A 15858-nucleotide genomic window follows, 5' to 3' on the forward strand; every position below is an offset into this window, starting at 1 on the left:
ACATACAAAGGAATATTTTTCAGTCTTGAAAAGGAATGAAGTTCTAACACATGCTACAACATAGATGAGTTTGAAAACATATGCTAAGTAAAGTAAGCCAGACACAAAAAGACAAATATTGCATAATTCTTCTTATATGAGGTACCTACAAGAGTCAAATTCATAGAGACAGAAAGTACATTAGAGGTTACCAGGGGCTGGAAGGAGGGGAAATGGGGTGCTATCATTTAATGAGGCCAGAGTTTCTATTCAAGATGATGACCAAGTTCCAGAAATGGATAGTGGTGATGAGTGCACAACACTGTGAAGGTAATCGATACCACTGAATGGCAAATTTTATTATGTATATTTATGTATATGTATGTGTGTGTGTGTGTATACATATATACAAGGGGGAACCCAAAAAAACCTGGCATTATCTTTTAGAAGGTGGGAACATCGTAGTACAGGCTTCCCCTACTAGGTAAGTGCTCCAGGAACTCACTGGCATCAGCGTACCAGCTAGTGTTGTTGTGAAAGGCTGTGTTCGGCTTCACTGAATTTTTTTTTTTTGGAGATTCTTTCAACACATTCGCCCATTTCATGACAAGTGATTTACACAAACAACCTGCCCACACCGCACCAAGTATTCAGCAGTTTTGACCAAAAACAGCATGACTCCCATGACCCAATCCCCTATTCACGCAATCTCACCCCAAGTGACTTTTTTTTGTTTCCCTGGGTGAAAAAATCCTCAAAGGGAAACATTTTGTCAATGTGGAAGAGGTGAACCAAAACATGGCAGAAGCACTAAAAGGTATCAAAATTGATGAGCTCAAAAGCTGTTTTGTGCAGTGGAAAAAGTAACTGACAGGTGCATTGCATCAAACAGAGAGTACTTTGAAGGTGACTGAAGTTTAAACATGTGAGAATAAATACATATTTTTAAATAATAAATTCCAGTTTTGGGGGTTTACACACACACACACACACACACACACACACACAAACACACACATACACGCACACATATACATATACTCACAGTAGAAATTTTATTCAAAAGAAAAACAGCACAGAGTTTTTTTGGGCCAGGGAGAGGATTTCATCATTACCTGGTTGTCACTTTCCTCCTCATCCTCCTTGTTGGTCTCCTCCCCTAAAGCCAAGGGGCTGAGAGGGTTCTTGTCCTCATGGATGGAGCCCAAGAGACCCATTGTATAAGCAGAAGTCTTCAGACCCTATAAAGGATCCAAAATAGAGGATAGTCAGGGGCGTACTAGGAAGACCCTTGGAATGACCTTCAGAATGTCTTCTCCACTCTCTATTTAGGTGGCTCCCAGATTAAGTCCCACTGTGTCCGTGACGCCAACCAGCTCCCGCTGATGACTTTCTTCCTACTGCCCTGGCTATGTACACTGGGAAATGAGCGCTGATGTCCCTGCAGCATGGGGTTATCCTCACAGCCTAGAGTCCATGTTCATATGGGTATGACTCACTTTCCCAACTACATTATGAACTTTGAGGACTCAGCCTATTCCTTCTATTTCTCACCTATGGGCCATACTTCCTAGTTAGTTTAGTGAGTCTATTTAGTTTAGCTACTGAACACAATACACTGAATACAAGAGAAAGAACTTGCCAGCGTGGGTTCTCCAAGCTGACCAGACTCCGCTGAACTCCCCAGGCTCACACTTTGAGATCCACGAAGAGCAGAGTGGGGGGCATCTGCCAGGCCTCGTAAAGGAGCCAGGCCCCCAGGAGGAACGTGAACAGGGGCTAACGAGGAGCCCAGGGCCTGGACAACAAAAAACATCTGTTACAAACCCAAGAAACCATGTGGCTCTGGGAGTGTCTGAGACAGATATAAAAATAAAATGTCTAAATCTTGTGCACTCAAATCTAAACCACCTCCGCTTGGAGGCTGCTAATGAAACACAACAACCAGAAATTACCATTGTGCCAACTGTGTGAGAAATCACAGGCTGGTTTCCTGATTCTCATAACTCTAATGCTGTCTCACAGTAAACAGTTCTTTTACATCTGGCAGATGCAGGGTTCTGTGCCCCTTTCAGAAGCCATATAGGAAGGACGCGGGAGGGAAAACGCAGAGACAAAATCTTCATCTACCAGAAGTCCCAAAAGATCAAGTTTAAAATTGATGAGTCAAGAAAATGTGGTCTAGGCATATTATCTACAAAGATGGAAGTAAACACCACAAGAAGGTTGGCGCCTTAGGGGAAGGCTCCGCACACCAGAGAACGCCTGTACTTTGTGATGTACTACTAGAGTATTTTTTGTAACTATAGGCATGCATTATTTTAATTAAAATAAACACTATAAAAAATATATATGCGCACCAAAAGGACCCTCTTTCCCTCCTCACTGACGAAGGAGGTGGCTGAAAGGAGCCTTACCAGAGGCCAGTGGTGGGGCTGGCCAGGTCCCTTCCTTTCCCTGTTTAAGGAGGGTCAAATGGGGGGGCTCATGCCAGCGAGGTCTGGGGAAGGAAGCCAGATTGGGAGTCCAAATTTGTGAGTACCTCAAGGTACTCATCAACTCTTGGATTCTTCAGTTTACTCATCTGCAAGATGGAGATGATGTATGTCTTGCCACCTGAGAAGGTCTGTTGAGAAGCTCAAGGAAGACCATGAGTGCAATGGGCCTTTGAGAGTGACCCAGGGATAGACTAATGTTCTCTAATTGCTATTGCTCCAGGGAGTCACATTACAATAATCTGGGCTTACCAGGGGCAGAGGCAAAATGACCATCTGGGGATAATTTACAAAGAGATCTTCAAAATTCATTTCTCAAACTTGAAATGTATAAGACAACACAAAAATTCCATCCCTCTCTAATCCCACAGGGACTGAAAAAGAAAGGGGTGCCCAGAAGATATCAGGCTGAGGAAGCTCAGATGGCCCATCTCGCCTGTAGCCTCAGGGCCTAGGGGCCAGACCAGTGGGCAGGTCCCAAGCAGGGCCTGTTTCTGCACAGGAGGGCATCAGAGGCTCATCTGGAAAGTGAATAGAGAACCACTCCTGAGCCTTAAAAGGTCCCAAGTCATCTGGCCTATTGTAGAATATCGTTGTTAGAGAGAAAAGGAGCTGATAATCCTAAGACTGGCCAGCAATGCGCCAGCTAAACACACTCCATGCAATGTCTCACTTAACTCTCATAACAACCTGAGGTGGGCTCTGTCATTATCCATAGTCCCCATGTGAGCAAACAGAGGCTGGCAAGGTCAAGGACCAGCCCAAATTCACAGGGCCAGCAAGGGGCAGAGACAGGACTGAAACTCAGGGCTAGTTCCAAGACAGGGTTTTACACTACCTTCAGGTTGTGGCAGAAAAAGAACCCAGGGAAGCTTCTCTAAGGTAAACTGTGAGCAAACCAGGCCTGCTCCTCTGGGCTTCAGTCCTCCCAACCAGCCTGTGTATAGCAAGCAAAATTCTCCCCACACTGTATTTATGGAAAATTACAGACTCCTAACGTGGCTAATTTGCTAGCGCGTTGGGGGCTTGAGGGAGGGAGACAGGCATGCTGAGGGCTTTGTTCTCCCAGGCCTTTACCAAATCAGTGGTTAGCGGGGAAATTATACATTCCTGGCTCCTAGCCGATCATCTTCTATAGATGGCCATTAACTCTGAGTGTGGGGCTGCGCGTGGCATTGTCCTTCAGAGCGGATAAACTTGCTGCCATTGGGCTAATTAAAACTTTCAGGGTAATCTGCAGCTTATCCGATATTTATAGTACTACAGTGGTTATTAAAGTTAACGGAGAACCAATGCAAGCCAACAATTAGGAACCAGAGGGGACAACTGGGTAAAGCCGCAGCTGGCCAACAGCAAAAGAACAGCCGGGGAGATCCAAATTGACCCCCAGAGTCTCTGATCCAACTTGACTTCTGAATGAAGAACATGACAAAGCTTCAAAGGGACAAAAGTGGAATGACAGGCCAAGGCCAGCCATTTGGTAAATCCCAGTAGGGGAAGAAATGAAGTCACAAACAAATTCACAAATAGGGCCTGACACAGGTTATTCTCATAGTTTTCGGGAGACCCTGGGAGGCAAGGAACAGAAGCAACTCACTGGATGGCAGAGAGAGATTCAGTCCTTCATGAGAGCATTAACTCTCCAGTTCTGGGTAATTCAAGAAGGAATAAAGTTCAGAGCTTTGGGGTAGGGTATCTACTTGGAAGAACCTCTCTCTAGAATCAGCTGATAGGAAAGGCTTCCCAAATCACATAGGGAGGCATCTATAACCTGCATGAGTGCCAGGATCAGCGCCACCCTGCCCACCCTCAAAACTGATTATTTTCAAATCATGTGAACCATCCAAGAACCACAGTTAGAGCTAGGGGAGGAAAGTCATAGACATCCTCAGCCCTATCTTGCAGGTGATGAGATGAGAGAAACTTGAACTATGTGTCATCCCCCAAGACAGCCATCTGGGCCATTGAGGTACCAGTAGTTACCAGGAGTGGGTGAGGAATAGGAAAGCAGACACGATGGGTGCATTGAGACCACCACCTGCTCCCTCCCTGTTGAGCCTAGGCCCTCAGGCCTTGCTAAGAAGCCTACCTGGTTGAGAAGCTGCATCCTGCCTGGTTGTGCAGCGAGCCCTCTGCTGGAGCTCAGTTCGACTAGCTTCTGCCTGAGGGAGCTGCTGCTTGGCTGGAAAGGGGTTTGCTGAGAGGCCTCCTGCCCAGCAGGGGCCAGGGCCACCTCCTGAGGATGTTCCAGCAGCTCTGACCCCAAAGACAGAAATTGTGAGTTCTTTTCCATAGCTCTGATGGCCTCATGCTCACCCTCACTAGACATCCTGGAAGACGTGCTAATACTGCGTTCACAGGGCATGTCCTGCATGTTCTCAGGCAGCCCCAGGCCCTCTAGCCGCCTGGAGATCTTGACCATCTGCAGGAGGTGCTGGTGGAACCTCTGATCCTCAGAGTAGTCTTCACTTTCTGACTGCTCCTCGGCGGAGCTCTGTATGTCGAACAAGTTCTGGGGCGCTAGGAAGGGGCGGAAGTGCTGATCCCTGAGTCCTGGGCCTGACTGACCCACACTCTGCTCAGATCCCTGTGGGCTCTGCAGATCCCAAGGGAAGTTGTTCACCTCTCCCAAGATCTGAGAGCCAAGGTATGAGGCCAGGCTGCTGCTGGTGCTGTTCTCCAAGTCAGGCTCAGACATGCTAGGCTTCCCATCATCATAGGGCGGCTCTGGAGACGCTGGGGGATGTCTCTTCTCACTGGCAGGAGACTCCCCAGGGGCACCTGCTGAAGTGGCACTCTGAGCTGGCTCTGATGCCAAGGTATCAGGTGGGACTAGGAAGCGTCCCTGAGATGGATCTTCAGCTGAGGCCCCTGGAGCCTCAGGGTCACTGGGCTCTGTTCCCTTGCTGCTCCCTGGGATGTCTTTGTTGACAAGCTTAGAGACCTGTCCCATCCACAGTCCTGAGGGCTCTCTCCTCCTCCTCCCCCTGCCCACGCTCCCACCTTCCCCAGGAGCTCCCTGCCAGTTCAGGTCTTCAGCGAGGCTGCTATCTAACAAGAACAGCTTGCTCTTCCTGGTGGGCATCATGTGGTCAGAAGAACAAGAGGACAGGGAAGGCTCCTCCCCAGGGCAAGGCATGGGAATGGCGCTCTGGCACTTGTCCCCCCCAGGGCCAGTAGCACTCAGTTTGGCTAAGCGGTGGCTGTGCTGCTCCCCCTTCTGCTGCAGGCCCTTGATGGTTCCAGAAATCTCTGAGTGGATAGGGGGCTGGCTCCTGCTTTCTAACGCATCCTGCCCATTTTGGAGAAACCCAGGGTGCTGAGGGCCTGGAGCACCCGGTTTCTGTTGTCTGTTCCTCATTTCCAGCTCTTCTATTTCAGGGTCTGAAAACCCCAGGTAGATTTTCTCTGTCACTTTCTGGGGTTTCTCCAAATCCTGCAGATCATCTAATTCTGTTCTGCATTGGGCTGGGGTCCTGCTTAAGATGTTCTCCATGTCGGCAAAGATCTGTTGGGTTCGAGAAGCTTGGCCTTTAGAGATCGGCTGCAGCTTCCTGGGAGGGGCAACCGTGAGAAGCTGGGGGATGTCGCCCAGCAAGCAAAGGCTCTTTTCTTTCTTAAAGGAGCCCTTACTTCTAGCCTGTATCTCTTGATCTAGGTCCAGACCAGCAAGCCCAGGTGCTGAGAGAGGGGCCAGGCCGCAGAGAAAGGAGGCAGAAGGCAGAAGTCCCTGCTCAGGCTGTGTTTCCTAGATGAGTATATAAATATGCAGAGAAAACTAAGACAGAGAACTTCTGATTTATACTTACTACCTCAGCCCTTGGCCAGCCCTTAGCAGAAATCCACCCTCCATTTAAAGTAGAACATAAAACAAAGAGGAAAGAAAAGATAAAAACTTTCTTGGGCTGAAAATATGTTTTCTGGGCTCCAGTTTCCTTATCTGTAAAGAGAAAGCTGGACTAAATCAATGTCTTGCAAAACTTGCTCCGTGACACCTGGGGAGTTCAGTACTTTGGGGAGCATTAGAAGTGTGCATGTGACAGAGAAGAGGTGTCACCAAGACCCACAACCCCAGGTTCAACCAGAGCAACTCCTTATCCTTTTTTATAAGCTGGACCTCTATAGGAACTGACTTGAAAACAGGGCTTTACTACTAACAAAAGTCTGAAAATCGCCAACAAGATTACCCCTAAGGCTCCATCCAGCTTTCAGGTTCTGTGAGTGGTGGTTCATTTTGTAAAACCCACTAACCTTATCAAAAACTCCCATGAATTTTCCAAGAGGGAGAGAAAAAAAGCATAGCAAGTAATCTGAGCCTTGGAAACTCAGTCTAGTATCTTCTAACAAAGGCACAAGTTAGTATGCTTAGGAGATGTTCACAATGTCATAGAACCACAGGGCTAGAAGAAACACTAAAAAAATCAACTGCCCCTTCCAACATTTACAATGAACACCACCTGGCTGTCAGTACACACTTCCAGAGAGCCCAGGCTGCAGACCTGGTGTAGGCCCATCCCCTAGACAAGCTCAAGTTTGAGGCACCTGTCCTAAGGCCTAAGAACCAGGCTGATAGCCTAAGGCTGGCCAATTGTCCTCACTTCCTGAAACTACCGAAAGGAACAGAGGGCTCCAAGAATTCAATCACAAACTCACTGTCAGTCTTTTACCAAACTCTCCAACCCAGAACCCTCGCTTCATTCCCTCTCCCACCTTTAGTCATGACAGAGCCTACCTAGATGCCTGATTATCACTTCAAATAATCTCAGGTTAGCAAAAATCCCATCAGCCACCTTTTGCCTTTCAAACACATGATATTGGAAATTTCAACCTATCTGGAAATTATCTGCCCTTTTTTATCTACCTGGAGGAATGGGCTTGTTTTCTTTTTTTTTTTTTTGAGTTGGAGTCTCACTCCGTCACCCAAACTGGAGTGCAGTGGCCGCTCCCGGCACCGCAGTCTCAACCTGCTGGGCTCCGGCGATCCTTCCGCCTCAGCCTTCCAAGTAGCTGGAACTACAGGCATGCGCTACCACGCTCGGCTAATTTTTTTTTTATTTATTGTAGAGATGAGGTCTCGCCAAGTTGCCCAGGCAGGTCTCGAACCCGTGGGCTCAGGCAATCCACTCACCTCAGCCTCCCAAAGCGCAGGATTACAGGCTGAGCCACTGAGGGCTTGTTTTCATGTTTCTCAGAACCACGAGTAATATGTCAGGGAGAGAAGGGCAGGAAGAAGTGTCCACAGAGCTTTGACACAACAAAAGATAAATTCATCAACAACCATTCACAGTCAGAACTGACAACCTAAGAAAGAAGGAAGATGGACAAAATCTTCGCTAGGAAGTAAGCACAAGGCTCTGGTGGGAAGTAAAATTTATTTTTTAAAAAGAGCAAAACAACTACACCATTAAGAGAGTTGGAAAGATAGCCCCAGCTGGGTGTGGTGGTACAGGTCTGCAATTCCAGCACTTTGGGAGGCCAAGGAAGGAGGACTGCTAGAGTCCAGGAGTTTGAGTCTGGCCTGGGTTACACAGCAAGACCCTATCTCGACAATTTTTTTCTTTAATTAGGTGGGCTTGGTGGTACACAATTATAGTTCCAGGTACATGGGAGGCTGAGGCAGGAGGATCACTTAAGCCCAAGAGTTTGAGCCCAAGAGTTTGAGGCTATGATCGTGCCACTGCACTCCAAACTGGGCAAAAGAGTAAGGCTCTGTATCTTTTTAAAAAAAAAGTATATTCCCATTGCTCCCCACCTGGCTGAATGAGTTCCTACACCCCAACCTCTCTTCAGCGTGCCCCAACTCCCCATGCTGCATAAAGGGAAGAAGGCCTGGTGTCCCTGTACAATCACAGCACTTTCAGACAGCCTGGGCCTCACTCTAGTATGGCTCCAAGTCTTAGCTGCTCCACCTAAAAAACGAGGGCAATAACTCCACCTCCTAGGTTCAGATGTGCTGGAAGGACAAATAAAACGATAATGGATAAGAGCACTTTGAACCGAGTACCGAAAGTACTCAAACCTCAGTTACTCACCACCAACCGAGGACCCTGGCAACAAAGACAACCTACAGGAGACAAAGCCCAAGGCTCTTCTTTTGAATCTTACAGTCATGGCATTTTGACAACTGAATTATGGCTATATCTGAAACTAGGAATTCACACCACTTTAAGACACACAGGAAGGCAAGACTGAATAAAGAGAAAGGGTGCTTCACTCATCTATGCTCACTGGCCACTGCCAACTGCCCTCCGTTCCCACTCTCCAGGACAACAGATGCCATCACTACTACTATCACTGCAACACCATCCTCGGCAGAGCATTCTCTCACTAATCCTACTAGGTAAAAGGTGCTTCCTGAGTGGGGAAAAAAGGAAATGTTTAGAGATGGTACAACTTCTAGAAGCTGAAAGGAAAATCGCCAGAAGACAAAATGCAGATGATGTACTATCAAGAAGTTACTCTATTACTGTTGTTGTTTTTAACCTCCCAGCAGGAGACACCTGGATAGAGGGTCCCAATATCCCCACAGGTTTCAGCCCTGGCTCTCTAGGAGGTGGCATCCACTGACTTACCAGGGGACCTCTGGGGCTCTCTCTGTCCTTTTTGTCTTTCTTTTCCTTTTCCTTTTCCTTTTTCTTTTTCTTTTTCTTCTTAATGGCCCCAGGAGCTGACAGCTTCGCCCGCTCTCGGATCACCAAGTTCCGATAGTGTTCATCACATGGATGGTCCCACGTGGACTGCCCATTGGCAAAGTTGAAATAGTAAATATCACCTGTGATGTCCTGGCTGAAGATGAACAGAGTTGAGAGAAGTTAGTCCTTGCTCAGGTACAAAGCTACTTAGGAGAAAAAAGAAGAACAAAAAGGGGGAGGAGGTGGAGGAGGAGGAAGAAGGAGAAGGGCAAGAAGGAGAGAGAATGTGGGAGAAGAGAGGGGATAAGATAAGGAGAGGGGAGGGATAACACAAAAGGAAGGGGTTCATGCAAAAGTGAAGGGTACCATTTGGCTAAGAACAAAAAGTTAACTTAGCTACAGGAAGAAAGGGCGGGTTGACCTAAGGACTGCTCAAGAAGGTGATGTATAGTCATTAGAGTTCCTGAGAATGCATGCAAGACTACAGTAGGAATGAATTTGGTTTTATTTAGATGGGGGAAATATAAAATCTATAACACCTTGAACATAAGTGCTAGGATAAATATTGCTAATATTTTAATAAGCAGCCTGAGGAAGAACAATGCATGGTGAAGGCTCTGGTTTTGCAGAAGACTTTGAACTCATAAGAAGTAACAACCCAAGCCGGTGTGGACCAAAAGTAGGAGAAAATAATGTAGGAGGTATATTTCAAGAATCAGTGTTTCAACATGGACAAGTCCAAAGTCAACCATTCATCCCATCCACCATTAGGACAGCTAACAGGAAAAAGAATGCCATTCACAACAGTAATACAAGCGATAAGATACTTAAAAGTAAATGTCAAATGTGCAAAATCTTTATAAAGGTTTACTGAAATGTCAGAGATAAAATCACTGGAGAGGCATTCTATGCTCCAGAATGGAAAGACTCAAGTCTGTAAAGATACCAATAATCCTCACATTAATGAATAAATCCGATCCAATCCTAACCAAGCTCCTTTTGAAATTTAGCAAGCTGAATCTCAATCCAAATGAAAGGGAAAGTGGAAAAATAAATAAAAGGGAAAATGAGCAGAAACAGAAAAATATCAGAGATAAAAAAGGACAATAATAGAAGATATCCAAATGATCAATAAAATGTTCAACATCACTAAACATTAGGGAAATACAAATCAAAACTACAATGAAAGACCACTTCACACCCATCAGCATGGCTATTGCCAAAAACCCCCAAAATAACAAGTATTAGCAAGGATGTGAAGAAATTGTTGGCAGGAATAGAAAATGGCGCATCACTGTGGAAAACAGTATGGCGATTCCTCAAAAAAAAATTAAACACAAAATTACCATATGGCCACAATTCCACCTCTGGGTATATAACCAAAAGAACTGAAAGCAGAAATTCAAACAGATATTTCTACACCAATGTCCACAGCACCATTATTCACAAAGCCAAAAGGTAGAAACAGCCCAAATGTCCACTGACAGATAAAACTGATAAACAGAATGTGGTATATACATGCAATGGAATATCATTCAGCCCTAAGAAAGAGTTTAAATCTCTCACATGCTACAACATATAAGAACTTGAGAATCAATTATGTTAAGTGAGAAAAGTTAGATGCAAAAGAACATTTTGTATGATTCCACTTATATGAATACCTAGAACAGGCAAATTCATTACAGACAGAAAAGAAAATGGTGATTGCCATAGACTGAGGAGAGGAAAGGAAGAGGAGTTAGTGATTAATGGATACAGAGCTTCAGTTTGGAAAGATGAAAAAATTCTGGAGATGGATGGTAGCAATGGATGTACAACATTGTGAATCTATGTAATGCTGCTGAGCTTAAACTGTATACCTAAAAATGGCTAAAACAGTAAATTTTATGTTCTGTAGAGTTTACCATGATAAAAAAGATACAAAAAAACTTCAATATAATAAAAGAAAGCATAAACAAAATTAAAAGACATGAGACTGGGAGAAAATAGCAGACATAATAGTAGTAAGATTTATACCCAGAATAATCAGAGTTCCACCACCTTGACAAAAATAAAAAGATATGCAACCCAGAAGACAAAAAGGCAAATGATATAAACAAAGCAAATTATAAAAAATAAACAAATGACCAACAGATGGCCAATTCAACTCTATGAACAACTTGAGAAATACAAATTAAAACTATCAAGGTATAATTGGTTGCTTTTGGAGTAACATTTTTTTTTTTTTAGAGACAGGGTCTCTCACTGACCTCCAAGCAGATGTTCAGTGGCATAATCATAGGTCACAGCTTCAAACTCCTCCTCGGCTCAAGGGAGGTGCGGTCTCAGGCTTATGAGTATCTGGGCTACAGGCACGCACCACCACACTCAGTTGTTTTTTTTTTTTTTTTTAAGACGAGGTTCTAATATTTTTCCCAGACTGGATTGACAATTTTTTTTGTTTTGTTTTTGTTTTTTTTGAGTTGGAGTCTCACTCTGTTGCCCAGACTGGAGTGCAGTGGCTGCTCCCGGCCACCACAGCCTCAACCTGCTGCGCTCCGGTGATCCTTCCGCCTCAGCCTTCCAAGTAGCCAGAATTACAGGCATGCGCTACCACACCTGGCTGATTTTTTGATTTATTGTAGAGATGAGGTCTCACTGCCCAGGCAGGTCTCGAACCCACGAGCTCAGGCAATCCACTCACCTCAGCCTCCCAAAGGCGCGAGATTACAGGCTGAGCCACAGAGCCCGGCTGACAATTTTTTTAATTGATAATATTTCTAAATGAACATTTCTATGTGCTGTTGGTGGGACTGCTAAACTTTAATGAAAATTAATTTGGTATTAACTAACAATTCTTAAATTCCGCACATCCTTTAACACACCAATTCAAATTCTGGAAATTTGTTCTAAACAGACATATACAAAACTTCAGGCAACATCGCATTAGCAGAACTGAAGGAAACACTGGACCTCTCCTCATCTCCTATTAACAAAGATAAATACTGGTGAGTGGATTGCCTGAGCCCGTGGGTTCGAGACCCGCCTGGGCAACTTGGCAAGACCTCATCTCTACAACAAATCAAAAAATCAGCCAGGTGTGGTAGCACGTGCCTGTAATTCTGGCTACTCGGAAGGCTGAGGCAGAAGGATCGCCCGAGCCTGGCAAGTCGAGGTTGCAGTGTCCGGAAGCGGCCACTGCACTCTAGTCTGGGCGACAGAATGAGGCTCTGACTCAAAAAAAAAAAAAAAGATAAATACTAGATTAATATATAACCACAATTACAACAACAACAATTTTTTTTAACTTAGCCAGACAGAGAAATTCTCAGATGTCAGAAATAGAAAGAAAACAGGAAGCCTAAGATGCAGAACTGAGAGTTCAAGACTGATATCTTACTTAGATACAGGCCCTAGAAAGTTGAGTGTTAATGCTAATCTAGGGACATGTGGCCTTAGGTCTTTGTGAATTTCAAAACTGGAAAATGAAACCCTTACATATATCTGAGGCCCCTAAGGACACCTGCACCAGGAAAAAAAAAAGAATCTAGCAGGCCAAGGAAGGAACAAGGAAGCATGTTGCTCATTTTAGCTTTCACAAAATCTTATAAAAACTGAAACTTCAAGACACATGTAAATATAGAGCCCAAATATGTAAGAAAATGTCAAGTCAGGAAATTAGTGATAAAATTTAGTCCTGAACCACTGAAAAACTCTTGGTAGACGCAATTGTAAAGCCACTGAACGATCTAGAAATTAGACTTTCATAGAAAATAACCTCTACAGAGACAAATTCACAACATTCACAATAAAAAATTATAAGCCACATAAAGAAACAGTTCAGCACAAGGGAAAATCAGCAGACACGATGAAGAGAAGAATTAGCAATGAAGAGATAATGAAGCTATAAAAAGGAGACCAAAAAAACTACATTTAAAATTGTTATAGGGATAAAAGGAGTAGAATTCATAATGAAAGAACAGAAATCTTAAAAAGAAAGAAAGGGGGACTTCCGGCAAGATGGCGACAAGGCAACCTGGTCTGTGAAACCCTCTGCAAAGGAGAACTGCAGTGGGTCTCTGGCTCTCGCCCCGGGGGCTGCGGACCCCAACATCGCAGCCTGCTCTTCATACAGAGCTGTAGCCACCGCTGGAGCATCGCAGCGGACTGGAAACCACTGCAGCACAGACGCCGCCGCCACCGCTGGTAGCACATCGCACCACCTGGGCCGAAGGCGATCCACGACTTCAGTCCTTGAAACCCCTTCAGGGAAGATCTGCTGGGATCGCTGCCACCTCTCCTGCGACCGAGACGTCCTGCCCGCCGTGAGTCTCCTGCCGTCTGCCATGAGGCAGGCATCCATCTCCAGTCTCTGCTGGTTCCTGTCCGGCCCCACCCCCTCTGGGGTGAGCAGCTGAGATAGCACCACCTGCTGGCGATTCAAGGTAACAACACCGAAACGGGAGAAGCAAGCTTGAAAAAGACATAGGCCAGAGTGGTGAACGGAGGGTGATCTGAACTGTCCTTCACAGCAGACTAGGGGCAACTGATCCTAACTGCAAGCTAATTTACCAGCATGAAAAGAAAGCTAGAAATCAGAACTGAAAGGACATTGGACTTAAACGAAAAGTCTCAGAATGTGCTTCATTGATTCTGTTAGTTTAATGACTTAATTCTATTCCTACTGTATTGTTCCTTTTTTTTCCCTCTTCCTTTTCTTCTCTTTTCTTCTCTCTGTAAACCATATCTTTGTATAGAGGAACAGCACACCAATAAGGTGGTTGGTTAGCTTGTATGTTAGCATCACTATATGTTTTATTTATTTATTTTTTTGTATGGGAGTTGATTCGTCTGTAGCTGTGGTCTATTGTTTTTATCTGTTTCAGTATAGGTCTCTCTCTCCATTTGTTGGCACACATTTGTTTCCCCCCTTACTTCTCTATCTCTCCACCCCCCTCTTCAACCCACTGTCTGCTCCATTCTCTTCCCTCTGCTAACCACATTTTATTTCAGGGAGTAAACCTACAGCCCCACTGCACGAACAGATTCCAAGGCAGTGGGAAGTGGGTTCCAGATTATCCACACACCTGTCAGTGAATACCAGGACCTGCAGATAGATTTTGAATCACAGCTCCTCCCTTAAGTAAATCTCAAAACTGCAAAAAAGATCACCCCAACCTACAGTGCAACTCCAGAATTGAACAAAGTAAGAGGGCATACATAAAGAATAGGAGATTGAACAAACAGAAGTAAAACCAATCCCTTTACCCCTGAATAACAGAATTAAAGAAGACGGTGACATGGAGGGAAGGAAAAAGTAGGGAGGGGGAAAAACCACACAAATGAAGAAAAACCAAAAGAAGAATATAGATCTCACACAGACCCCTGGGAGATCAGACACTGAGAAAACAGATTCTGGAACACAAACAATGAAGAGCCCCCAGAATGACTGGTCACATGCAACAAACCCAGACATCAAGACATTAATGGAGAGAATTTTAAAAATTGAGGAGAGATAAGAGGAAAATAGGAAGGAGCTGACGTCAGAAATAATAGCAGTAAAGAATACTGTGATGGAAATGAATAACAGACTAATAAGCATGGAAAGCAGAATTAGCCAAGCAGAAGAAAGAACCTCAGAGCTCAAAGACCCAAAACGCAGAACTAACCCAACTGTCAAAGCATAGAAAAGAAGCTCAAAAGACAGAACAAAACCTGCAAGAGATGAATGATCACTTCAGAGACCAAACCTAAGAGTAATTGGGCTTCCTGAGGCAGAGAGAGAAACAGAAGCCACACTGGAACAATCATTTCATGAAATCATTCAAGAAAACTTTCCTCATCTCATCAAGGATGAAAAAATTCAAACACAAGAGATTCAGAGAACCCCTGCACGACAACAAATGAGAAGACCAACTCCCAGACACATAATAATTTGCCTAAACAAAGTAGGTATAAAAGAAAAAATCCTAAAGGCAGCAAGAGAAAAAGGCCAGACTACCTACCAGGGAAGGCCAATTAGAATAGCAGCACATTTATCCACAGAAACTCTTCAGGCTAGGAGAGCCTGGAGCCCTATCTTCAAAGTTCTAAAAGATAAACAATTTCAACCAAGAATAACCTACCCAGCCAAACTAAGCTTCATTAGTGAAGGAGAATTGAAATCTTTTCCAGATATCCAATCCCTAAGAACCTACGCTGCCACCAGACCACCTCTACAAGAAACACTTAAGAAAGTACTGAACAGCCGGGCTCGGTGGCTCAGCCTGTAATCCCGTGCCTTTGAGAGGCTGAGGTGAGTGGATTGCCTGAGCTCGCAGGTTCAAGACCCGCCTGGGCAACAAGACCTCATCTCTACAATAAATCAAAAAATCAGCCAGGCGTGGTAGCATGTGCCTGTAATTCCAGCTACTCGGAAGGCTGAGGCAGAAGGATCGCTGGAGCCCAGTAGGTGAGGCTGTGGTGGCCGGGAGTGGCCACTGCACTCCAATCTAGGCAACCGAGTGAGACTCCAACTCAAAAAAAAAAAAAAAAAAGAAAGTACTGAACATAGAAGAAAAAGAAAAAAGAACAACAACATTCTTCACAAGAGTACAAGCAAAAAGATTAAAACACACATGAGCCAACTCCAGAACCCAAAGAAAGACAACAAACAAACAGGAACAACTATGTAAGAGCCTTATGACAGGGATCAACTCTTGCATTTCAATTATTAGCCTAAATGTGAATGGACTAAATGCACCACTGAAAAGACATAGAATGGCAAAATGGAT

The 15858-nt window shown here is 44.8% G+C and overlaps 1 protein-coding gene across 1 annotated transcript in view; it reads right to left on the bottom strand.

The window, feature by feature from the left end:
• The window catches only part of CEP164 (centrosomal protein 164), a 73786-nt gene that overhangs the window by 38867 nt on the left and 19061 nt on the right, over positions 1 to 15858 (bottom strand). Inside the window, exons 4-6 of the mRNA XM_008053649.1 lie at positions 9047 to 9260; positions 1622 to 1777; positions 1095 to 1220 (exon numbers count right to left, since the gene is read on the bottom strand). Of these exons, the coding sequence (XP_008051840.1) occupies positions 1095 to 1220; positions 1622 to 1777; positions 9047 to 9260 (496 nt within the window). The remainder of the gene's footprint in view (positions 1 to 1094; positions 1221 to 1621; positions 1778 to 9046; positions 9261 to 15858) is intronic.

The sequence above is a fragment of the Carlito syrichta genome, unplaced genomic scaffold, assembly GCF_000164805.1.
Source record: "Carlito syrichta isolate Samal-C Ts95f unplaced genomic scaffold, Tarsius_syrichta-2.0.1 Scaffold288347, whole genome shotgun sequence".
Taxonomy (NCBI): Eukaryota; Metazoa; Chordata; class Mammalia; order Primates; family Tarsiidae; genus Carlito; species Carlito syrichta.